Below are 26,511 nucleotides of genomic sequence, written 5' to 3' on the forward strand. Positions count from 1 at the left end.
AGGCAGAGACCCTCTAAGCCAATAGGCAGAGACCCTCTAAGCCAATAGGCAGAGACCCTCTAAGCCAATAGACAGAGACCCTCCAAGCCAATAGACAGAGACCCTCCAAGCCTTCAGTGGTTCTCAATAGACAGAGACCCTCCAAGCCTTCAGTGGTTCTCAATAGGCAGAGACCCTCCAAGCCAATAGACAGAGACCCTCTAAGCCAATAGGCAGAGACCCTCCAAGCCAATAGGCAGAGACCCTCCAAGCCAATAGACAGAGACCCTCTAAGCCAATAGGCAGAGACCCTCCAAGCCAATAGGCAGAGACCCTCTAAGCCAATAGGCAGAGACCCTCCAAGCCAATAGACAGAGACCCTCCAAGCCAATAGGCAGAGACCCTCCAAGCCAATAGACAGAGACCCTCTAAGCCAATAGGCAGAGACCCTCCAAGCCAATAGACAGAGACCCTCCAAGCCAATAGACAGAGACCCTCTAAGCCAATAGGCAGAGACCCTCCAAGCCAATAGGCAGAGACCCTCTAAGCCAATAGGCAGAGACCCTCTAAGCCAATAGACAGAGACCCTCCAAGCCAATAGGCAGAGACCCTCTAAGCCAATAGGCAGAGACCCTCTAAGCCAATAGGCAGAGACCCTCTAAGCCAATAGACAGAGACCCTCCAAGCCAATAGACAGAGACCCTCCAAGCCAATAGACAGAGACCCTCTAAGCCAATAGGCAGAGACCCTCTAAGCCAATAGGCAGAGACCCTCTAAGCCAATAGACAGAGACCCTCCAAGCCAATAGGCAGAGACCCTCTAAGCCAATAGGCAGAGACCCTCTAAGCCAATAGGCAGAGACCCTCTAAGCCAATAGGCAGAGACCCTCCAAGCCAATAGACAGAGACCCTCCAAGCCAATAGACAGAGACCCTCCAAGCCAATAGACAGAGACCCTCCAAGCCAATAGACAGAGACCCTCCAAGCCAATAGACAGAGACCCTCTAAGCCAATAGACAGAGACCCTCCAAGCCAATAGACAGAGACCCTCTAAGCCAATAGACAGAGACCCTCCAAGCCAATAGACAGAGACCCTCCAGATAATTGGACAAGAGTGACATCTAGTGTCCAATGTAGAAAAATGCAGATCGGAACATGACTTGAGCACATCTTCATTCTTATCACTTATCACCAGCGGAGAGAGCAGTAACACAGGCTATCTACAGTAAGGGGCTGAACAGGGACTCCTAGACAGTCCTGATAGTGGTCTGAGAGCAGGCTATCTACAGTAAGGAGCTGAACAGGGACTCCTAGACAGTCCTGATAGTGGTCTGAGAGCAGTAACACAGGCTGTCTACAGTAAGGAGCTGAACAGGGACTCCTAGACAGTCCTGATAGTGGTCTGAGAGCAGTAACACAGGCTATCTACAGTAAGGGGCTGAACAGGGACTCCTAGACAGTCCTGATAGTGGTCTGAGAGCAGTAACACAGGCTGTCTACAGTAAGGGGCTGAACAGGGACTCCTAGACAGTCCTGATAGTGGTCTGAGAGCAGTAACACAGGCTGTCTACAGTAAGGGGCTGAACAGGGACTCCTAGACAGTCCTGATAGTGGTCTGAGAGCAGTAACACAGGCTATCTACAGTAAGGAGCTGAACAGGGACTCCTAGACAGTCCTGATAGTGGTCTGAGAGCAGGCTATCTACAGTAAGGAGCTGAACAGGGACTACTAGACAGTCCTGATAGTGGTCTGAGAGCAGTAACACAGGCTGTCTACAGTAAGGAGCTGAACAGGGACTCCTAGACAGTCCTGATAGTGGTCTGAGAGCAGTAACACAGGCTATCTACAGTAAGGGGCTGAACAGGGACTACTAGACAGTCCTGATAGTGGTCTGAGAGCAGTAACACAGGCTATCTACAGTAAGGGGCTGAACAGGGACTCCTAGACAGTCCTGATAGTGGTCTGAGAGCAGTAACACAGGCTATCTACAGTAAGGGGCTGAACAGGGACTACTAGACAGTCCTGATAGTGGTCTGAGAGCAGTAGCACAGGCTATCTACAGTAAGGAGCTGAACAGGGACTCCTAGACAGTCCTGATAGTGGTCTGAGAGCAGTAACACAGGCTGTCTACAGTAAGGGGCTGAACAGGGACTCCTAGACAGTCCTGATAGTGGTCTGAGAGCAGGCTATCTACAGTAAGGAGCTGAACAGGGACTCCTAGACAGTCCTGATAGTGGTCTGAGAGCAGGCTATCTACAGTAAGGAGCTGAACAGGGACTACTAGACAGTCCCTGTTCCTAAAATAGAATAGAGCAGAACAGAATAGACCAGACTAGCATAGACTAGCATAGAATAGACTAGCATAGAATAGACTAGCATAGAATAGACTAGCATAGAAAAGCAAAGAATACAATACAACAGAATAGATTAGAAAATATTAGCACAGAACAGAACAGAATAGCATAGAATAACTAAGAACCTCCATATCTCTGTCCATCAGTATCTCTTCTAGATTGGACATTCCTGGTTAGACCAATTCTCCAATCATTTCATCCTATACGGTGCCTTCGGAAAGTATTCAGACCCCTCGGCTTTTTCCACATTTTGTTACATTACAGTCTTATTCTAAAATGGATTAAATACCAAAAAAAAATCCTCAGTAATCTACCCATATCGCCCCTGTGCACAGAAGCGATGTCCATGCAGAAATGATTTGTCAAGCTCGGCGTGGAAGAACTTGACTGGCCTGCACAGAGCCCTGACCTCAACCCCCTCGAACACCTTTGGGATGAATCGGAACGCCGACTGCGAGCCAGGTCTGATCGCCCAACATCAGGGCCCGACCTCACTAATGCTCTTGGAATGGAATCAAGTCCCCTCAGCAATGTTCCCACATCTAGTGGAAAGCCTTCCCTGAAGAGTGGAGGCTGTTATAGCAGCAAAGGGGGGGACCAACTCCATATTAATGCCTTCCCTGAAGAGTGGAGGCTGTTATAGCAGCAAAGGGGGGGACCAACTCCATATTAATGCCTTCCCAGGAGAGTGGAGGCTGTTATAGCAGCAAAGGGGGGGACCAACTCCATATTAAAGCCTTCCCTGAAGAGTGGAGGCTGTTATAGCAGCAAAGGGGGGGACCAACTCCATATTAATGCCTTCCCAGAAGAGTGGAGTCTGTTATAGCAGCAAAGGGGGGGGGACCAACTCCATATTAATGACTTCCCAGAAGAGTGGAGGCTGTTATAGCAGCAAAGGGGGGGACCAACTCCATATTAATGCCTTCCCAGGAGAGTGGAGGCTGTTATAGCAGCAAAGGGGGGGACCAACTCCATATTAATGACTTCCCTGAAGAGTGGAGGCTGTTATAGCAGCAAAGGGGGGGGACCAACTCCATATTAATGCCTTCCCTGAAGAGTGGAGTCTGTTATAGCAGCAAAGGGGGGGCCAACTCCATATTAATGCCTTCCCAGAAGAGTGGAGGCTGTTATAGCAGCAAAGGGGGGGGACCAACTCCATATTAATGCCTTCCCTGAAGAGTGGAGGCTGTTATAGCAGCAAAGGGGGGGCCAACTCCATATTAATGCCTTCCCTGAAGAGTGGAGGCTGTTATAGCAGCAAAGGGGGGGACCAACTCCATATTAATGCCTTCCCAGAAGAGTGGAGGCTGTTATAGCAGCAAAGGGGGGGGGGGGGGGGGGGCAACTCCATATTAATGCCTTCCCTGAAGAGTGGAGGCTGTTATAGCAGCAAAGGGGGGGGGGGGGGGCAACTCCATATTAATGCCTTCCCTGAAGAGTGGAGGCTGTTATAGCAGCAAAGGGGGGGGACCAACTCCATATTAATGCCTTCCCTGAAGAGTGGAGGCTGTTATAGCAGCAAAGGGGGGGGGGGACCAACTCCATATTAATGACTTCCCAGGAGAGTGGAGGCTGTTATAGCAGCAAAGGGGGGGGGACCAACTCCATATTAATGCCTTCCCTGAAGAGTGGAGGCTGTTATAGCAGCAAAGGGGGGGGGACCAACTCCATATTAATGACTTCCCTGAAGAGTGGAGGCTGTTATAGCAGCAAAGGGGGGGGGACCAACTCCATATTAATGACTTCCCTGAAGAGTGGAGGCTGTTATAGCAGCAAAGGGGGGGGGACCAACTCCATATTAATGACTTCCCAGGAGAGTGGAGGCTGTTATAGCAGCAAAGGGGGGGGGACCAACTCCATATTAATGACTTCCCTGAAGAGTGGAGGCTGTTATAGCAGCAAAGGGGGGGGGGGGACCAACTCCATATTAATGCCTTCCCTGAAGAGTGGAGGCTGTTATAGCAGCAAAGGGGGGGGGGGGGGGACCAACTCCATATTAATGCCTTCCCTGAAGAGTGGAGGCTGTTATAGCAGCAAAGGGGGGGGGGGTCCAACTCCAAATGAATGACTTCCCTGAAGAGTGGAGGCTGTTATAGCAGCAAAGGGGGGGGACCAACTCCATATTAATGACTTCCCTGAAGAGTGGAGGCTGTTATAGCAGCAAAGGGGGGGGTCCATCTCCATATTAATGTCTTCCCAGAAGAGTGGAGGCTGTTATAGCAGCAAAGGGGGGGGGGGGACCAACTCCATATTAATGACTTCCCTGAAGAGTGGAGGCTGTTATAGCAGCAAAGGGGGGGGGGGGGACCAACTCCATATTAATGACTTCCCAGGAGAGTGGAGGCTGTTATAGCAGCAAAGGGGGGGGACCAACTCCATATTAATGCCTTCCCTGAAGAGTGGAGGCTGTTATAGCAGCAAAGGGGGGGGGGGGACCAACTCCATATTAATGACTTCCCAGGAGAGTGGAGGCTGTTATAGCAGCAAAGGGGGGGGTCCAACTCCATATTAATGATGATTATGGAATGAGATGTTAGACGAGCAGGTGTCCACATACTTTTGGCCGTGTAGTGTATTATATTACACTAGAGTTGAGAGAGAGAGAGAGAGAGAGAGAGAGAGAGAGAGAGAGAGAGAGAGAGAGAGAGAGAGGTGATATTGATCCCATGCCTCTAGCTCCATTAGCAGAAGGTCACACAGACACACGGAGGGATACAGGAGGATAATTGGGCACCAGGAGGATGAAAACCATGTATGACGACGGCCCAAATAACACCCTATTCCCTAGGTGGAGCACTGCCTTTAAACCAAGGCCCATAGGGGATAGGGTGCTATTTGGGATGAACGATACGTTTGGCTCTCTCCCTCTACCCTGTTTAATAAGAGGACAATATAATGGATCTCCCTCTACCCTGTTTAATAAGAGGACAATATAATGGATCTCCCTCTACCCTGTTTAATAAGAGGACAATATAATGGATCTCCCTCTACCATGTTTAATAAGAGGACAATATAATGGATCTCCCTCTACCCTGTTTAATAAGAGGACAATTTAATGGATCTCCCTCTACCCTGTTTAATAAGAGGACAATATAATGGATCTCCCTCTACCCTGTTTAATAAGAGGTCAATATAATGGATCTCTCTCTACCCTGTTTAATAAGAGGACAATATAATGGATCTCCCTCTACCCTGCTGAATAAGAGGACAATATAATGGATCTCCCTCTACCCTGTTGAATAAGAGGACAAAATAATGCATCTCCCTCTACCCTGTTTAATAAGAGGACAATATAATGGATCTCCCTCTACCCTGTTTAATAAGAGGACAATATAATGGATCTCCCTCTACCATGTTTAATAAGAGTACAATATAATGGATCTCCCTCTACCCTGCTGAATAAGCGTACAATATAATGGATCTCCCTCTACCCTGCTGAATAAGAGTACAATATAATGGATCTCCCTCTTCCCTGTTTAATAAGAGGACAATATAATGGATCTCCCTCTACCCTGTTTAATAAGAGGACAATATAATGGATCTCCCTCTACCCTGTTTAATAAGAGGACAATATAATGGATCTCCCTCTACCCTGTTTAATAAGAGGACAATATAATGGATCTCCCTCTACCATGTTTAATAAGAGTACAATATAATGGATCTCCCTCTACCCTGCTGAATAAGAGTACAATATAATGGATCTCCCTCTACCCTGCTGAATAAGAGTACAATATAATGGATCTCCCTCTTCCCTGTTTAATAAGAGGACAATATAATGGATCTCCCTCTACCCTGCTGAATAAGGGGACAATATAATGGATCTCCCTCTACCCTGTTTAATAAGAGGACAATATAATGGATCTCCCTCTACCCTGTTTAATAAGAGGACAATATAATGGATCCCTCTCTACCCTGTTTAATAAGAGGACAATATAATGGATCTCCCTCTACCCTGTTTAATAAGAGGACAATATAATGGATCTCCCTCTACCCTGTTTAATAAGAGGACAATATAATGGATCTCCCTCTACCCTGTTTAATAAGAGGACAATATAATGGATCTCCCTCTTCCCTGTTTAATAAGAGGACAATATAATGGATCTCCCTCTACCCTGTTTAATAACCCTCCTATTATGTTGCAGGGCAATTTGACCCATTTTCCACTTCTGAATTGTCTAAAATACTAGTTAACCTCTCTTTTTCTCCATGAAATAACTTTTCCTCGTTCAGGGTCGTGACCCTAACTTCCTAATGTTGGACCCACTGGTGTGTTGTGGAATGTCGGTGTAGATTTTCTATACGAACTTGATGCTGTGGGTCATTCTGACCCGGAGGTTTTCATGTGAATAGATATTTTTTGCACAGGTCCAAAATAAACACGTGTTTTTTTTTTTTTTACGTATTTTGTTTTGACTGTTTCTTGTTTTTTTACTATTAATTCATTTATAATTATGTTTTGGGTGAAAAGGAGCTTTTTCCCAGGTTTCTGTTTCTCAGTGTGAGAACAGCAGGTCTCTGACACGGACACTCAGAATGAGCTACAAACAGAAACATGTTTGTTGTGTTTGGTTACTCTCCCTCTCTTCACCCATCAGTCAGACTGTTGTTATGTGACCCAGAGACGACGCGGGGCTGTGTGTGTGTGTTCGTGTGCGTGCGAGTGTGTGTGTGTGTGTGTGTGCGAGCGAGCGAGAGACACACACACACACCGGGCAGAGCCTGTCAGTCAGGAAGGGAGAGGTTAGGAGGGTTACTGCTCTGCCTCTACCCCCACTCTATCACAACACTCACCCAGACACACACTGTCAGCATAGACAGGTATACAGGTAGAGACAGGTAGAGACAGGTATACAGGTAGAGACAGGTATACAGGTAGAGACAGGTAGAGACAGGTAGAGACAGGTAGAGACAGGTAGAGACAGGTATACAGGTAGAGACAGGTAGAGACAGGTAGAGACAGGTATACAGGTAGAGACAGGTATACAGGTAGAGACAGGTAGAGACAGGTAGAGACAGGTAGAGACAGGTAGAGACAGGTAGAGACAGTAGACAGGTAGAGCGAAGGGAGCCACTGGAGTTGTTTAAAGCAATGATGAAATCCTTTTCTCCTCTTAATATCTCTCTCTGTCTCTCTCTGTCTCTCTCTGTCTCTCTCTCTCTCTCTGTCTCTCTCTGTCTCTCTCATCTCTCTCTCTCTCTCTCTTACCTCTCTCTCTCTCTCTCTCTGTCTGTCTGTCTGTCTGTCTGTCTGTCTGTCTGTCTGTCTGTCTGTCTGTCTGTCTGTCTGTCTGTCTCTCTCTCTCTCTCTCTCTCTCTGTCTCTCTCTTACCTCTCTCTCTCTCTCTCTCTGTCTCTCTCTCTCTTACCTCTCTCTGTCTCTCTTTCTCTCTGTCTGTCTGTCTGTCTGTCTGTCTCTCTCTCGCTCTCTCTCTCTTACCTCTCTCTGTCTCTCTTACCTCTCTCTGTCTCTGTCTGTCTGTCTGTCTGTCTGTCTGTCTCTCTCTCTCGCTCTCTCTCTCTATCTTTCTCTCTCTGTCTCTCTCTCTCTCTCGCTCTCTCTCTCTTACCTCTCTTTCTCTCTCTCTCGCTCTCTTACCTCTCTCTCTCTCTCTTTTACCTCTCTCTGCTGGAGCAGGAGACTGGGACTGGGGGGAACACGAGCAGTCTGCCTGCATGATGCTGCCTTCCAGACTGGTGCCAAGAAGGTTTGGGATGTGAAGAAGCTGTCACCTCCATTCATGGGATACAGTTACATTATGTGTGTAGTATTATGCAAAAGTTTTTTTGGTCATTTTAAGCATAAAAAATATTTATATGTTCATATATAAACAATGTTTCTTCACTCTGGAAACACAACTTCTGTATGGATCTACTGCAGTTCTTCTATCTTAATTGGACTGTCTGTCAGTTCTTCTATCTTAATTGGGCTGTCTGTCAGGTTGGTCAAAGATAAATCAGGCGTCTCACATCATACCAGGACACAAGATTGTAGCAATTAAATTGACTCACAGCTCAGTCAAAAAAGAGACGGGAGAAATTACGACTCTTTTTCAAGAAAGATTTTTTTTTCTGAAACCAAGGCCTCTCTTTTCTCTATTTAAAGTGGTTAAATTGTTGTTTTTATTTATTCAGAGAACAACCACGTCCGAATCCGTCAATTAGGGTTTGAACTCCGTGCAAGGAGTTATCGTTAGACCAGACCTGGCTGTTCACAGAGGCAACTCGACACTTTCGGTTAGAATGTGAATCAATTACGACAGGTTAGCCTAGTGGTTAGAGCGTTGGGCCAGTAACCAGCAGGTAGCCTAGTGGTTAGAGCGTTGGGCCAGTAACCAGCAGGTAGCCTAGTGGTTAGAGCGTTGGGCCAGTAACCAGCAGGTAGCCTAGTGGTTAGAGCGTTGGGCCAGTAACCAGCAGGTAGCCTAGTGGTTAGAGCGTTGGGCCAGTAACCAGCAGGTAGCCTAGAGGTTAGAGCGTTGGGCCAGTAACCAGCAGGTAGCCTAGTGGTTAGAGCGTTGGGCCAGTAACCAGCAGGTAGCCTAGTGGTTAGAGCGTTTGGCCAGTAACCAGCAGGTAGCCTAGTGGTTAGAGCGTTGGGCCAGTAACCAGCAGGTAGCCTAGAGGTTAGAGCGTTGGGCCAGTAACCAGCAGGTAGCCTAGTGGTTGGAGCGTTGGGCCAGTAACCAGCAGGTAGCCTAGTGGTTAGAGCGTTGGGCCAGTAACCAGCAGGTAGCCTAGTGGTTAGAGCGTTGGGCCAGTAACCAGCAGGTAGCCTAGTGGTTAGAGCGTTGGGCCAGTAACCAGCAGGTAGCCTAGTGGTTAGAGCGTTGGGCCAGTAACCAGCAGGTAGCCTAGAGGTTAGAGCGTTGGGCCAGTAACCAGCAGGTAGCCTAGTGGTTAGAGCGTTGGGCCAGTAACCAGCAGGTAGCCTAGTGGTTAGAGCGTTTGGCCAGTAACCAGCAGGTAGCCTAGTGGTTAGAGCGTTGGGCCAGTAACCAGCAGGTAGCCTAGTGGTTAGAGCGTTGGGCCAGTAACCAGCAGGTAGCCTAGTGGTTAGAGCGTTGGGCCAGTAACCAGCAGGTAGCCTAGTGGTTAGAGCGTTGGGCCAGTAACCAGCAGGTAGCCTAGTGGTTAGAGCGTTGGACCAGTAACCAGCAGGTAGCCTAGTGGTTAGAGCGTTGGGCCAGTAACCAGCAGGTAGCCTAGTGGTTAGAGCGTTGGACCAGTAACCAGCAGGTAGCCTAGTGGTTAGAGCGTTGGGCCAGTAACCAGCAGGTAGCCTAGAGGTTAGAGCGTTGGGCCAGTAACCAGCAGGTAGCCTAGTGGTTAGAGCGTTGGGCCAGTAACCAGCAGGTAGCCTAGTGGTTAGAGCGTTGGGCCAGTAACCAGCAGGTAGCCTAGTGGTTGGAGCGTTGGGCCAGTAACCAGCAGGTAGCCTAGTGGTTAGAGCGTTGGGCCAGTAACCGAAAGGTTGCTGGATCGATTCCCCGAGCTGAACAAGGTGCTAATCAGTCGTTCTGCATCTGTTTCCCGGTAGGCCATCATTGTAAATAAGAATTTCTTCTTAACTGATTAAGTTAGTTAAAATAAAATTGTACCCAGTTCAGAACCATGGACAGTGACCATTCACCCAATAGATATGTGTGTTTATAAAAATGAGATTTGTTTTCTAATTCTTTGTGGATCTGTGTAATCTGAGGGAAATATGTGTCTCTAATATGGTCCTACATTTGGGCAGGAGGTTAGGAAGTGCAGCTGTTTCCACCTCATTTTGTGGGCAGTGTTGCACATAGCCTGTCTTCTCTTGAGAGCCATGTCTGCCTACGGCGACCTTTCTCAATAGCAAGGCTATGCTCACTGACTATGTACATAGTCTAAGATTTCCTTAATTTGGGGTCAGTCACAGTGGTCTCTCTCTCTCTCTCTCGCTCTCTGTCTCTCTGTCTCTCTCGCTCTCTCTCACACACACACACACACACACACACACACACACACACACACACACACACTTGCGTACACCACTAGTAACGGTAGGAAAAACCCAGTGACGTTTCTCGTGCTCATTATTCTCATCAAAAGGATGTTCACTTTTCTCTCTCTGACCGCGCGTGAACACCGGACGTCTGACGCCACTCTTATAAAAGTCACCGGGAGGGACGATCCTAGCGCGAGCTCTTGAGTTGATCATTACTTAGTTTTCAAGCAGGGTTACCGGAGAATAACGCACCGGGGCCAGTGTTTATCTCTACACCCAGCTCGTTGAGAAGCGGGAGGGTTACCGGAGGATAACGCACCGGGGCCAGTGTTTATCTCTACACCCAGCTCGTTGAGAAGCGGGAGGGTTACCGGAGAATAACGCACCGGGGCCAGTGTTTATCTCTACACCCAGTTCGTTGAGAAGCGGGAGGGTTACCGGAGAATAACGCACCGGGGCCAGTGTTTATCTCTACACCCAGCTCGTTGAGAAGCGGGAGGGTTACCGGAGAATAACGCACCGGGGCCAGTGTTTATCTCTACACCCAGTTCGTTGAGAAGCGGCTTTAAACCTCAAGTTTCCGGTAGAGCCAAGAGACATTTCAGGTAAGTTGTTTATTTTCTCATTTTTTTGTTGTTGTTGTTGAAGACATGTTAGGCCATGTAAAGGAATCTCTACATCATTGTAAAGTAAATCATTCTGTATTATTATTATTTAAATATACCATTGCTCCAGATATAGCCTATATAATAATTTTCCGTTTTTGAGGAGGGTTGTGTTAAAAAGGACACATTTGATATTTTAAATAGATGTTTGCAGTGATATTACAATTCTCCCATCAGAAGATGAAGTCAGTTTTAACGCGTCAACAGCTCCACGGACTGTCTGAGGGTTGTGCGTAATGGGCTTTTTACGCACATAGTCGGGGATTAATATTTTTTTTAAATTAAGATTGTTGTCTTATTTCTGATGTCATAAAATAGTAACATAATAAATCTAACGAAATAGCATAACAAAAGATAATTACAAGTATAATGTTTTGTCTTTATTTTGTATTTTAGGCTATTCATCTATCCTTCACTATCACTCAATTCAATGTCCACTTTCTCTCCGCACCCCACCACGCAGGTCTCAATGCCATCCGGTTCCTAGCGAGGACACACGGCTCAGCTACGAGCTAAAAACAACAAAACAAGACAAGATGACCGGCATCCACGTGGAGGGACTGGCGGCGATCGCCCTCTTCTACGTTCTGATCCTCGCGGTGGGGATCTGGGCAGCGTGGAAGAACAAACACGCCGGGGAAGCGGAGGGTACAGACCGCAGTGAAACCATCATGGTCGGTGGCAGAGACATTGGTTTATTTGTAGGTGGTTTTACCATGACCGGTGAGTTTCGTTGCGTGTGAATGATTGAGATAGGTTAGTCGATTTCTTATTTGTAAGTTGATTTCTAAATGAATGTGATTCTGGATTCTAGAAGTTTACTAACAGAATATTGTAGGACGATACCCTTTAAAAAAAAATGTTTTACTTGATTGATGTAAAAACATATAAAGGCTACTTCAATTTGATAACTCATGCTCGATGGTGAGGAGAAATGCTTTAACTAAAGACACTAACTAACATGTTTGAAATGCAACATTGAACATCTTTAGTTTACAGATTATTATTATTTTTTTGTTAAATACATTTTTCCGTGAAGAAACTCATAATCGGACCAAGCGTTCATTTTCAAACACAATTCAAAAATAAGCGCAATGTTGTAACCTTGTCGTTTGGTTTTACGCGCGTCGGGTAATCGGGATTTTACTCTCTGAATCACTGTCGGCTGAACATTTATATTTAGTTGTTGTTGTCATTGTAGCGACCTGGGTTGGTGGTGGATATATCAACGGAACAGCGGAGTACGTCTATCTTCCTGGGTATGGCTTGGCTTGGGCACAAGCGCCTTTTGGATATGCGCTAAGTCTAGTCGTAGGTGAGTCATCTCAATATCAACGGTGTGTTCGGAAAAGTATTCAGACCCCTTCAATTTTTCCAAATTGTGTTACCTTACAGCCTTATTCTAAAATGGATTGAATTGTCCCCCCCCCCCTCATTAATCTACACACAATACCCCATAATGACATCACAATACCCCATAATGACATCACAATAACCCATAATGACATCACAATACCCCATAATGACATCACAATACCCCATAATGATATCACAATACCCCATAATGACATCACAATACCCCATAATGACAAAGCAAAAACAGTTTTTTAGAAAATGTTACAAAATAAATTAAAATAGAAAACGGAAATATCACATTTACATAAGTATTCAACAGTGCAGTAATTACTTTGTTGAAGCACCTTTGGCAGCGATTACAGCCTAGAGTCTTCTTGGGTATAAAGCTACAAGTTTGCCACACCTGTATTTGGGGAGTTTCTCCCATTCTTCTCTGCAGATCCTCTCAAGCTCTGTCAGGTTGGATGGGGAGCGTTGCTGCACAGCTATTTTCAGGTCTTTCCAGAGATGTTCGATCGGTTTGAAGTCTGGACCCTGGCTGGGCCACTCAAGATCAGAGAATCTTGTTTCTCGTGCTCTGCGAGTCTTTAGATGCTTTTTGGCAAACTCCAAGCGGGCTGTCATGTGTCTTTTACTGAGGAGTGGCTTCTGTCTGGCCACTCCACCATAAAGGCCTGATTGTTTGAGTGCTGCAGAGATGGTTGTCCTTCTGGAAGGTTCCTCCATCTCCACAGAGGGCTTCTGGAGCTCTGTCAGAGTGACCATCGGGTTCTCTGACACCTCCCTGACCAAGGCCCATCTCCCCTGATTGCTCAGTTTGGCCGGGCAGCCAGCTCTAGGAAGAGTCTTGGTGGTTCCAAACTTCTTCCATTTAAGAATGATGGAGGCCACTGTGTTCTTGGGGACCTTCAATGCTGCAGACATTTTGTGGTACCCTTCCCCAGATCTGTGCCTCGACACAATCCTGTCTCGGAGCTCTACGGACAATTCCTTCGACCTCATGGCTTGGTTTTTGCTCTGACATGCACTGTCAACAGTGGGACCTTATATAGACAGGTGTGTGCCTTTCCAAATCATGTCCAATCAATTGAATTTATCACAGGTGGACTCCAATCAAGTTGTAGAAACATCCCAAGGATGATCAATGGAAACAGGATGCACCTGAGCTCAATTTCGAGTCTCATAGCAAAGGATCTGAATACTTATGTAAATCAGGTATTTCTGTTTTTCATTGTTAATACATTTGCAAACATTTCTAAAAAACGGTTTTCGCTTTGTCATCATGGGGTATTGTGATGTCATCATGGGGTATTGTGATGTCATCATGGGGTATTGTGATGTCATCATGGGGTATTGTGATGTCATTATGGGGTATTGTGATGTCATTATGGGGTATTGTGATGTCATTATGGGGTATTGTGATGTCATCATGGGGTATTGTGTGTAGATTGATGAGGGAAACATTTAATTTAATCTATTGTAGAATAAGGCTGTAACGTAACAAAATGTGAAAAAAAGTCAAGGGGTCTGAATACCTTCTGAGTGCACTGTATAATAGACTACAGTTTGTAAAATATAAATTAACAATGTAGATTTAATTGTGAAATAATCCAAATATATTTGACATTCTTGTGAAAATCCCCAATATTCTGTGCGTTTAAACCTGCCAACATTCCTCCCGTGTGCAGGAGGCCTGTTCTTCGCCAAGCCCATGCGTTCCCGAGGTTACGTCACCATGCTGGACCCTTTCCAGCAGAAGTATGGGAAGAGGATGGGCGGTCTGCTCTTCATACCTGCTCTAATGGGAGAGATCTTCTGGTCGGCGGCCATTTTATCTGCTCTGGGCAAGTTATTATGAATGATGTATTACAGCACAGTGTGATCAAATCAAATGTATTTATAAAGCCCTTCTTACATCAGCTGATATCTCAAAGTGCTGTACAGAAACCCAGCCTAAAACCCCCCAAACAGCAAGCAATGCAGGTGTAGAAGCACGGTGGCTAGGAAAAACTCCCTAGAAAGGCCAGAACCTAGGAAGTGATCTCTTGTCTGTGTTGTTACTATCTCTGATCAGGTCTCCCTGTCTCTCTGTTCCTCTAGGAGCCACGCTGAGTGTGATCATAGATATAAACATCAAGATGTCTGTGGTGATGTCTTGTCTGTGTTGTTACTATCTCTGATCAGGTCTCCCTGTCTCTCTGTTCCTCTAGGAGCCACGCTGAGTGTGATCATAGATATAAACATCAAGATGTCTGTGGTGATCTCTGCCTGTATTGCCATCTTCTACACGTTAGTCGGAGGTCTGTATTCTGTAGCGTACACCGACGTGGTGCAGCTCTTCTGTATCTTCCTGGGACTGGTGAGACACTCGGCCCGTACCAAAGACTTATTTCAGCTGGACTTCATTTTTGCTTGGGAGTTTGTACTTTGGGGACCAATTCCGTTGGGTTCCATTGTAGCTGAAACATTTGAAAGAATTTGAGAAGGAGTAGGGACAACTCTCACTATTAAAAACCTTATACTATATTTCTACAACTATTTAATACATTATACTATATTTCTACAACTATTAAAAACATGATTCTATATTTCTACAACTATTAAAAACCTTATACTATATTTCTACAACTATTAAAAACATGATTCTATAATTCTACAACTATTAAAAACCTTGTACTATATTTCTACAACTATTTAATACATTATACTATATTTCTACAACTATTTAATATATTATACTATATTTCTACAACTATTTAATACATTATACTATATTTCTACAACTATTTAATATATTATACTATATTTCTACAACTATTTAATACATTATACTATATTTCTACAACTATTTAATATATTATACTATATTTCTACAACTATTTAATACATTATACTATATTTCTACAACTATTTAATATTAAACTATATTTCTACAACTATTAAAAACCTTATACTATATTTCTACAACTATTAAAAACCTTGTACTATATTTCTACAACTATTAAAAACATGATTCTATATTTCTACAACTATTAAAAACCTTGTACTATATTTCTACAACTATTAAAAACATGTTTCTATAATTCTACAACTATTAAATATATTGTACTATATTTCTACAACTATTTAATATATTATACTATATTTCTAAAACTATTTAATACATTATACTATATTTCTACAACTATTTAATACATTATACTATATTTCTACAACTATTTAATACATTATACTATATTTCTACAACTATTTAATACATTATACTATATTTCTACAACTATTTAATATATTATACTATATTTCTACAACTATTTAATACATTATACTATATTTCTTCAACTATTAAAAACAGGATACTATATTTCTACAACTATTTAATACATTATACTATATTTCTACAACTATTTAATACATTATACTATATTTCTACAACTATATTTCTAGAACTGACATTCTGGCTGTAGCAGTGTGTGTTTGACCCGGGTTTGACGTGTTCCCGTGTGTCGCTGTCTCTGCCTCTGTGTCAGTGGGTTTCAGTACCGTTCGCTCTGAACAACCCAGCCGTGTCTGACATCAAGATCAGTGCAGTGAAGGAGATCTACCAAGCTCCCTGGAAGGGAAACATCAAGAGAGAAGATGCCTGGGTCTGGATAGACAACTTCTGTCTGCTGGTACGTACAGTTCTGGATAGGACTGGTTCTGGATAGGACTGGTTCTGGATAGGACTGGGTCTGGATAAGACTGGTTCTGGATAATACTGGTTCTGGATAAGACTAGTTCTGGATAGGACCTGGTTCTGGATAGGACTAGTTCTGGATAGGACTGGGTCTGGATAGGACTGGTTCTGGATAGGACTGGTTCTGGATAATACTGGTTCTGGATAGGACTGGTTCTGGATAGGACTGGGTCTGGATAATACTGGTTCTGGATAAGACTAGTTCTGGATAGGACCTGGTTCTGGATAGGACTGGTTCTGGATAGGACAGTTCTGGATAAGACTAGTTCTGGATAGGACTGGTATTGAATAGGACTGGTTCTGGATAGGACTGGTTCTGGATAGGACTGGGTCTGGATAGGACTGGTTCTGGATAGGACTGGTTCTGGATAGGACAGTTCTGGATAAGACTAGTTCTGGATAGGACTGGTATTGAATAGGACTGGTTCTGGATAGGACTGGTTCTGGATAGGACTGGGTCTGGATAGGACTGGTTCTGGATAGGACTGGTTCTGGATAGGACTGGGTCTGGATAATACTGGTTCTGGATAAGACTAGTTCTGGATAGGACCTGGTTCTGGATAGGACTGGTTCTGGATAGGACTGGGTCTGGATAGGACTGGTTCTGGATAGGACTGGTTCTGGATAATACTGGTTCTGGATAAGATTGGGTCTGGATAGGACCTGGTTCTGGATAGGACTGGTTCTGGATAGGACTGGTTCTGAATAATACTGGGTCTGGGTAAGACTGGTTCTGGATAGGACTGGTTCTGGATAGGACTGGGTCTGGATAGGACTGGGTCTGGATAATACTGGGTCTGGATAGGACTGGTTCTGGATAGGACTGGTTCTGGATAGGACTGGGTCTGAATAATACTGGTTCTGGATAGGACTGGGTCTGGATAGGACTGGTTCTGGATAGGACTGGTTCTGGATAGGATTAGTTCTGGATAGGACTGGGTCTGGATAGGACTGGTTCTGGATAATACTGGGTCTGGATAGGACTGGTTCTGGATAGGACTGGTTCTGGATAATACTGGGTCTGGATAGGACTGGTTCTGGATAATACTGGGTCTGGATAGGACTGGTTCTGGATAAGACTGGTTCTGAATAGGACTGGTTCTGGATAAGACTGGGTCTGGATAAGACTGGTTCTGGATAGAACTGTGTCTGGATAAGACTGGTTCTGGATAGGACTGGTTCTGGATAGGACTGGTTCTGGATAGGATTAGTTCTGGATAGGACTGGGTCTGGATAGGACTGGTTCTGGATAGGACTGGTTCTGGATAGGACTGGGTCTGAATAATACTGGGTCTGGGTAAGACTGGTTCTGGATAGGACTGGTTCTGGATAATACTGGGTCTGGATAGGACTGGTTCTGGATAAGACTGGTTCTGAATAGGACTGGTTCTGGATAGAACTGGGTCTGGATAAGACTGGTTCTGGATAATACTGGTTATGGATAGGACTGGTTCTGGATAGGACTGGTTCTGGATAGGACTGGGTCTGGATAGGACTGGTTCTGGATAGGACTGGTTCTGGATAAGACTGGGTCTGGATAATACTGGTTCTGGATAGAACTGGGTCTGGATAAGACTGGGTCTGGATAGGACTGGTTCTGGATAGGACTGGTTCTGGATAGGACTGGGTCTGGATAGGACTGGTTCTGGATAGGACTGGGTCTGGATAAGACTGGGTCTGGATAATACTGGTTCTGGATAAGACTGGGTCTGGATAAGACTGGGTCTGGATAGGACTGGTTCTGGATAGGACTGGTTCTGGATAGGACTGGTTCTGGTACTCCAGCAGACAGAACATTTACTGTTTAAGGAGTAGTGATTATGTTCTGATTGTAACGATACTTACTGAAGAATCCACTGTCTCCTCTCTGTGTTCTGGATGAATTCACTGTCTCCTCTCTGTGTTCTGGATGAATTCACTGTCTCCTCTCTGTGTTCTGGATGAATCCACTGTCTCCTCTCTGTGTTCTGGATGAATCCACTGCCTCCTCTCTGTGTTCTAGATGAATCCACTGTCTCCTCTCTGTGTTCTAGATGAATCCACTGTCTCCTCTCTGTGTTCTAGATGAATCCACTGTCTCCTCTCTGTGTTCTAGATGAATTCACTATCTCCTCTCTGTGTTCTAGATGAATCCACTGTCTCCTCTCTGTGTTCTAGATGAATCCACTGTCTCCTCTCTGTGTTCTAGATGAATCCACTGTCTCCTCTCTGTGTTCTAGATGAATCCACTGTCTCCTCTCTGTGTTCTAGATGAATCCACTGTCTCCTCTCTGTGTTCTAGATGTTGGGGGGGATTCCCTGGCAGGTCTATTTTCAACGAGTTCTCTCTGCCTCTTCCGCTACATACGCCCAGGTGCTGTCGTTCATCGCGGCTGCAGGGTGCCTGGTCATGGCTGTGCCCTCAGTAATGATCGGGGCTATAGGGGCTTCCACAGGTGAGACACGCACACACACACACACACACACACCCAAACACACACACACACACCCAAACACACACACACACACACACACCCAAACACACACACACACACACACCCAAACACACACACACACACACACCCAAACACACACACACACACACACACACACACACACACACACACCCAAACACACACACACACACACACACACACACACACACACACACACACACACACACACACACACACACACACACACACACACCCACACACACCCCCAGCTGGGCTACAGTTACTTTATGTCTGAGCGGTTCTACCTTGGACGTCTCGTTCCGTCGCGTTGCTTGATTTGTATCTGTTAGTTGTTGTCCTATTATTCCCAAACGTCTGATGGAGAGTTCCTCATCTGGTAGCCTAATGATGATACATATTTCAGAGGTCTGTCCCCCTGCTGGGCGTTGGGGGGGGGAGGGAAGGGGGTCCGGGGGGGGGAGGGAAGGGGGTCCGGGGGACACCTCTGGGTGTAACCGTGTTCCCCCTCAGATCTCTGGAAAAGCTCCAAAAAAACCATCATCAGCTGGTCCCTTCATCCATTATGGAGGATCGTTCTCTCTCTCTCTCTCTCTCTCTCCGTCTCTCTCCCTTTCAACCTCTCTATCCGTCTCTCTCCCTCTCAATCTCTCAATATCTCTCTCTCTCTCCGTCTCTCTCCCTCTCAATCTCTCAATATCTCTCTCTCTCTCCGTCTCTCTCCCTCTCAATCTCTCAATATCTCTCTCTCTCCCTCCGTCTCTCTCCCTCTCAATCTCTCAATATCTCTCTCTCTCTATCCGTCTCTCTCCCTCTCAATCTCTCAATATCTCTCTCTCTCTCCCTCTCAATCTCTCAATATCTCTCTCTCTCTCCGTCTCTCTCCCTCTCAATCTCTCAATATCTCTCTCTCTCTCCGTCTCTCTCCCTCTCAATCTCTCAATATCTCTCTCTCTCTCCGTCTCTCTCCCTCTCAATATCTCTCTCTCTCTCCGTCTCTCTCCCTCTCAATCTCTCAATATCTCTCTCTCTCTCCATCTCTCTCCCTCTCAATCTCTCAATATCTCTCTCTCTCTCCGTCTCTCTCCCTCTCAATCTCTCAATATCTCTCTCTCTCTATCCGTCTCTCTCTCTCTCAACCTCTCTCTCCGTCTCCCTCCCTCTCAATCTCTCAATATCTCTCTCTCTCTCTCCGTCTCTCTCCCTCTCAATCTCTCAATATCTCTCTCTCTCTCCGTCTCTCTCCCTCTCAATCTCTCAATATCTCTCTCTCTCTATCCGTCTCTCTCTCTCTCAACCTCTCTCTCCGTCTCCCTCCCTCTCAATCTCTCAATATCTCTCTCTCTCTATCCGTCTCTCTCTCCGTCTCTCCGTTTACTACTGTGAACTTTGTAAATATTACATCTGAGGAGAAGCAAAAGGGACTGAATTAGGTGTTTGATCTCCAGGGTTTAACTCCAGCATCAAAGTCCTGCTGAATCACTGTCTGTACACTCAGTTACTGAGTCAGGAATGGGAGGTGAAATGCTACGTTAAGGGATGATATATAGTTACAGTAGGACTACGTCCAGTGACGGGAGGTAAAATGCTACGTTAAGGGGTGATATATAGTTACAGTAGGACTACGTCCAGTGACGGGAGGTAAAATGCTACGTTAAGGGGTGATATATAGTTACAGTAGGACTACGTCCAGTGACGGGAGGTGAAATGCTACGTTAAGGGATGATATATAGTTACAGTAGGACTACGTCCAGTGACCGGAGGTGAAATGCTACGTTAAGGGATGATATATAGTTACAGTAAGACTACGTCCAGTGACGGGAGGTGAAATGCTACGTTAAGGGATGATATACAGTTACAGTAGGACTACGTCCAGTGACGGGAGGTAAAATGCTACGTTAAGGGGTGATATATAGTTACAGTAGGACTACGTCCAGTGACGGGAGGTGAAATGCTACGTTAAGGGATGATATATAGTTACAGTAGGACTACGTCCAGTGACGGGAGGTAAAATGCTACGTTAAGGGGTGATATATAGTTACAGTAGGACTACGTCCAGTGACGGGAGGTAAAATGCTACGTTAAGGGGTGATATATAGTTACAGTAGGACTACGTCCAGTGACGGGAGGTGAAATGCTACGTTAAGGGATGATATATAGTTACAGTAGGACTACGTCCAGTGACGGGAGGTAAAATGCTACGTTAAGGGGTGATATATAGTTACAGTAGGACTACGTCCAGTGACGGGAGGTAAAATGCTACGTTAAGGGGTGATATATAGTTACAGTAGGACTACGTCCAGTGACGGGAGGTGAAATGCTACGTTAAGGGATGATATACAGTTACAGTAGAACTACGTCCAGTGACGGGAGGTGAAATGCTACGTTAAGGGGTGATATATAGTTACAGTAGGACTACGTCCAGTGACGGGAGGTGAAATGCTACGTTAAGGGGTGATATACAGTTACAGTAGGACTACGTCCAGTGACGGGAGGTAAAATGCTACGTTAAGGGGTGATATATAGTTACAGTAGGACTACGTCCAGTGACGGGAGGTGAAATGCTACGTTAAGGGATGATATATAGTTACAGTAGGACTACGTCCAGTGACGGGAGGTGAAATGCTACGTTAAGGGATGATATATAGTTACAGTAGGACTACGTCCAGTGACGGGAGGTAAAATGCTACGTTAAGGGGTGATATATAGTTACAGTAGGACTACGTCCAGTGACGGGAGGTAAAATGCTACGTTAAGGGGTGATATATAGTTACAGTAGGACTACGTCCAGTGACGGGAGGTGAAATGCTACGTTAAGGGATGATATACAGTTACAGTAGAACTACGTCCAGTGACGGGAGGTGAAATGCTACGTTAAGGGGTGATATATAGTTACAGTAGGACTACGTCCAGTGACGGGAGGTGAAATGCTACGTTAAGGGATGATATATAGTTACAGTAGAACAGACAATCTGACATGACTGTTTATCATCATGTATAAAGCTGTAATAGGGTTGTACTGTTATGGAGGTTTCCCATTGGTCTTTCTAACCTCCACAGTTGTAGTTCTTCAGTAGGTTCCTTTGACCGCTGTTCTTCCACAGTTGTAGTTCTTTAGTAGGATCCTTTGACAGCTGTTCTTCCACAGTTGTAGTTCTTTAGTAGGTTCCTTTGACCTCTGTTCTTCCACAGTTGTAGTTCTTTAGTAGGTTCCTTTGACCTCTGTTCTTCCACAGTTGTAGTTCTTTAGTAGGTTCCTTTGACCGCTGTTCTGCCACAGTTGTAGTTCTTTAGTAGGTTCCTTTGACCGCTGTTCTTCCACAGTTGTAGTTCTTCAGTAGGTTCCTTTGACCGCTGTTCTGCCACAGTTGTAGTTCTTTAGTAGGTTCCTTTGACCGCTGTTCTTCCACAGTTGTAGTTCTTTAGTAGGTTCCTTTGACCGCTGTTCTGCCACAGTTGTAGTTCTTCAGTAGGATCCTTTGACCTTTGTTCTTCCACAGTTGTAGTTCTTCAGTAGGTTCCTTTGACCTCTGTTCTTCCACAGTTGTAGTTCTTTAGTAGGATCCTTTGACCTCTGTTCTGCCACAGTTGTAGTTCTTTAGTAGGTTCCTTAGTTTGACCACTGTCTATCCTGTGGGTTCGTGCTCTGCAGCGTTCGCGGAGTGCGACCCTGCCTCGCACGGGAGGCGGCGCGGGTCCTGGTCCAGGCACTTGTCATCTCCCGTCTGGATTACTGCAACTCGCTGTTGGCTGGGCTCCCTGCCTGTGCCATTAAACCCCTACAACTCATCCAGAACGCCGCAGCCCGTCTGGTGTTCAACCTTCCCAAGTTCTCTCACGTCACCCCGCTCCTCCGCTCTCTCCACTGGCTTCCAGTTGAAGCTCGCATCCGCTACAAGTCCATGGTGCTTGCCTACGGAGCTGTGAGGGGAACGGCACCTCCGTACCTTCAGGCTCTGATCAGGCCCTACACCCAAACAAGGGCACTGCGTTCATCCACCTCTGGCCTGCTCGCCTCCCTACCTCTGAGGAGGCACAGCTCCCGCTCAGCCCAGTCAAAACTGTTCGCTGCTCTGGCACCCCAATGGTGGAACAAGCTCCCTCACGACGCCAGGACAGCGGAGTCAATCACCACCTTCGGGAGACACCTGAAACCCCACCTCTTTGAGGAATACCTGGGATAGGATAAAGTAATCCTTCTACCCCCCCCCCCCTTAAAAGATATAGATGCACTATTGTAAAGTGGTTGTTCCACTGGATATCTTAAGGTGAATGCACCAATTTGTAAGTCGCTCTGGATAAGAGCATCTGCTAAATGACTTAAATGTAAATGTAAATGTACCTGTTTTTTCTGGTTCTAAGTTCTAAGTTCTTGGTTCTGGGTTCTTGACTGTTGTGTGTACTGATCCTCATGTTCCTCAGACTAGAACCAGAGAAAGGGGAGTCCTTTAGATTCAGCTGTGGTTCCAGGTTCCAAACGATATGTTGTGTTCCTCATGTTCTTCAGACTGGAACCAGACTGCGTATGGACCTGTACCTCCCAAGGAGAGGGACCAGGCAGACATGATATTACCCATAGTCCTCCAGTACCTCTGTCCTCCCTTCGTCTCCTTCTTCGGCCTGGGGGCGGTCTCTGCTGCTGTGATGTCATCCGCCGACTCCTCCATCCTATCGGCTAGCTCCATGTTCGCTCGGAACATCTACCAGCTGGCCTTCCGCCAATCGGTGAGTTGGAAGGGGGGGGGGGCGGGACTAAAAACCACCACTTACTACTTCCTGTTCACAAAATATCTGAACTTCATCTGTGTTGTTGTTGTTGTGTGTTGTTGTTGTTGTTGTGTTGTTGTTGTGTGTTGTTGTTGTTGTTGTTGTGTTGTTGTTGTGTGTTGTTGTTGTTGTGTTGTTGTTGTGTTGTTGTGTGTTGTTGTTGTTGTTGTGTTGTTGTTGTGTTGTTGTTGTTGTGTGTTGTTGTTGTGTGTGTTGTTGTTGTTGTGTGTTGTTGTTGTTGTGTGTTGTTGTTGTGTGTTGTTGTTGTGTGTTGTTGTTGTTGTGTGTTGTTGTTCTCTGTGTTGTTGTGTGGTGTTGTTGTGTGTGTTGTTGTTGTTGTGTGTTGTTGTTGTTGTTGTTGTTGTGTGTGTTGTTGTTGTGTGTGTTGTTGTTGTGTGTGTTGTTGTGTGTGTAACGTTGTACACCCCTCCTCCTCCCCCTCAGGCATCGGACACGGAGATCGTGTGGGTAATGCGCGTCACCATCTTTGTATTCGGCGGCCTGGCCACGGCGATGGCGTTGCTAACGGGCACGGTGTACGGGTTGTGGTACCTGAGCTCCGACCTGGTCTACGTTATTATCTTCCCTCAGCTCATCTCTGTCCTCTTCGTCAAGGGAACCAACACATACGGTTCCGTCGCCGCTTACGTCTTCGGTCTGATCCTGAGGATCGGAGGAGGGGAGCCTTATCTCTCAATACCCCCCTTCATCTACTACCCTGGCTGGCAGCTGGAGGACCGGATTCATCATCTGACCGGAGAGGTGGAACACATAGTGGTGCAGAAGTTCCCGTTTAAAACCGTCTCCATGTTGGCCTCCTTCTTAGGCAACGTGGCTTTCTCCTACCTGGCCAAGTATCTGTTTGAGAGCGGCAAGTTGTTGCCCAAGTATGACTTCTTGGACGCGGTGTTGGCCCAGCACAGCATAGAGAACATGGACAAGACCACGTTGGTCAATCGTAACGACATGGCGTTGTCTGAGATGGCGCCTGTCAAACCACGGCTCAGCGTTCAACTGGCTGCTACGTTCACCCGTAGAGACACTCTGGCCGAGGAGGACTCTAGTCCTGAAGACAGCCCCAACCACAAGACCCTGGACTAAAAACCCCCCGGGGACCTTTAAACAGGAACGTCTGGGAACATAAAGAGACTGAAGTAAAGAGGACTGAAGTGACGGAGACTGAAATACACATTTTTACTAGTTTGATATTTAACCACTTTGATTTAATTTGATCCCCATCATGGCCAAGTGAGTTATGATGATGAAACAGATATAGATGGCACGCCATCTATTGGGGGAGGCAGGGTAGCCTAGTGGTTAGAGCGTTGGACTAGTAACCGAAAGGTTGCAAGATCGACTCCCCGAGCCGACAAGGTAAAAATCTGTCGTTCTGCCCCCTGAACAAAGCAGTTAACCTACTGTTCCCCGGTAGGCCGTCGTTGAAAATAATACTTTTTTCTTTTAACTGACTAGTTAAATATAAGAGGACATTATGAAGATGGAACAGAATAGAAGATAAGAGATAAGACTAATGTTGCTGCTGAATGTGAGTCACCAGTGGATAACGGACAGCCTTCCCTGTAGAGCATGGTGTTTGCAACGCCAGGGTTGTGGGTTCGATTCCTACGGGGGGCCAGTATGAGGGAAAAAAAATACAAAAAAATGTATGAAATGTATGCAGTGGCTCTGGATAAGAACGTCTGCTAAATGACTAAAATGTCAAATGTAATGTTGGTATGTATCAGACCTGAACTCTCCCTGGTCTCAGTCTGTGATGAAATGACAGCGGGGTCATAACAGGATAAAGCAGTTTATAACTATTGGACATGTACAGAGACTTAAAAACCTAGTTTTGATCCAATAGAAATTGTTTTCAGCCAAAATGGACAGACAAGCTTACAGATGTAACAATCACAGATAAATAGTTCAGAGTATAAAGATTAAAAATAATTTGTCACTGTTATTTTAGTTACAAACAGCAACAGTTAATTATTTAATTTGACTGATGAATTCAGTTTTGGTCTGAGTGGGAAGTGTAATGTTCTGAGTCGTATTGTAGAAAGATAAACATCAAATAACCAAATAAGCAGACGGACAATAATTTATCAATGATCAAATCTGGATTTTGGGATATTTTTGTGACATTGCATATTCCTGTGTTCAATCCACTGTACTGTTATATGATTGGTTCAGGATGATGGATAAAGAGGAAGTCCACTGTACTGTTATATGATTGGTTCAGGATGATGGATAAAGGGGAAGTCCACTGTACTGTTATATGATTGGTTCAGGATGATGGATAAAGAGGAAGTCCACTGTACTGTTATATGATTGGTTCAGGATGATGGATAAAGGGGAAGTCCACTGTACCGCTCCCTTTTGATTTGAACAAAACCTTCCATTGTAGAAGTGGTCAGAAAGTGACTTTTTGGACTTGAATGCCAAAAGAGATAAAATTGACCTACTTTCCCTACCATTACCATGAGACTGGAAAAGACAAAACGGCTGAGATATCCCACCTTACCATGAGACTGGAAAAGACAAAACGGCTGAGATATCCCACCTTACCATGAGACTGGAAAAGACAAAACGGCTGAGGTATCCCGCCTTACCGTACCATGAGACTGGAAAAGACAAAACGGCTGAGATATCCCGCCTTACCGTACCATGAGACTGGAAAATACAAAATGGCTGAGGTATCCCGCCTTACCGTACCATGAGACTGGAAAATACAAAATGGCTGAGGTATCCCGCCTTACCGTACCATGAGACTGGAAAAGACAAAACGGCTGAGGTATCCCGCCTTACCGTACCATGAGACTGGAAAATACAAAATGGCTGAGATTGATGTCATTTAAAAGTTTACCAACAGGGCTGTCAAACTATTTAATAATTTCAATAACAACAAAACTATGTCAGGCACAACACAAAAAAAAATGTCTTAATATTTTACAGAAATTATTACAATTGTTTGACAACCCTTATTGTAAGCTTTTTTAAATGATATCAAACTCAACAATTCGTACATGTGGGGGGGGGAAACACCCCCCCAAAAAAATTTAAACTTTCAGCACCTTTTATCTCCTGAACGGCCAAACGACTTTCTGACCACTTCCTCCGCGGACGAACACGTAGGGAAACGTTTTGGGATGCTCTCTCTCTCTCTCTCTCTCTCTCTAAAAAGGTATTGAAATCAAATGGCTTTTCCCCACAACACTGTCACTGTG

General features: G+C 45.4%; 1 protein-coding gene across 1 annotated transcript; it reads left to right on the plus strand.

The window, feature by feature from the left end:
• The first annotated feature begins 10,816 nt into the window (after positions 1-10,816).
• Positions 10,817-24,619, plus strand: LOC115183910 (high-affinity choline transporter 1-like). The gene is made up of 9 exons (XM_029744885.1): positions 10,817-10,912; positions 11,436-11,695; positions 12,174-12,287; positions 14,017-14,172; positions 14,539-14,687; positions 15,856-15,999; positions 18,346-18,499; positions 23,025-23,242; positions 23,729-24,619. Exons 2-9 carry the CDS (start codon positions 11,509-11,511, stop codon positions 24,383-24,385), a joined length of 1,779 nt encoding a protein of 592 aa, XP_029600745.1. The 5' UTR covers positions 10,817-10,912; positions 11,436-11,508; the 3' UTR covers positions 24,386-24,619.
• Positions 24,620-26,511: the final 1,892 nt, after the last annotated feature.

This window comes from Salmo trutta, unplaced genomic scaffold (genome assembly GCF_901001165.1).
Source record: "Salmo trutta unplaced genomic scaffold, fSalTru1.1, whole genome shotgun sequence".
In the NCBI taxonomy this organism is placed as follows: Eukaryota; Metazoa; Chordata; class Actinopteri; order Salmoniformes; family Salmonidae; genus Salmo; species Salmo trutta.

What these genes read in the sequence shown, in the direction of transcription:
- LOC115183910 (XM_029744885.1), top strand. Translation starts at nt 11,509, where the DNA reads ATGACCGGCATCCACGTGGAGGGACTGGCGGCGATCGCCCTCTTCTAC. An exon ending in GGCCATTTTATCTGCTCTGG is followed by an intron (nt 14,173 to 14,538) that starts GCAAGTTATTAT and finishes CTGTTCCTCTAG; the next exon opens with GAGCCACGCTGAGTGTGATC. An exon ending in TCTGTATCTTCCTGGGACTG is followed by an intron (nt 14,688 to 15,855) that starts GTGAGACACTCG and finishes CCTCTGTGTCAG; the next exon opens with TGGGTTTCAGTACCGTTCGC.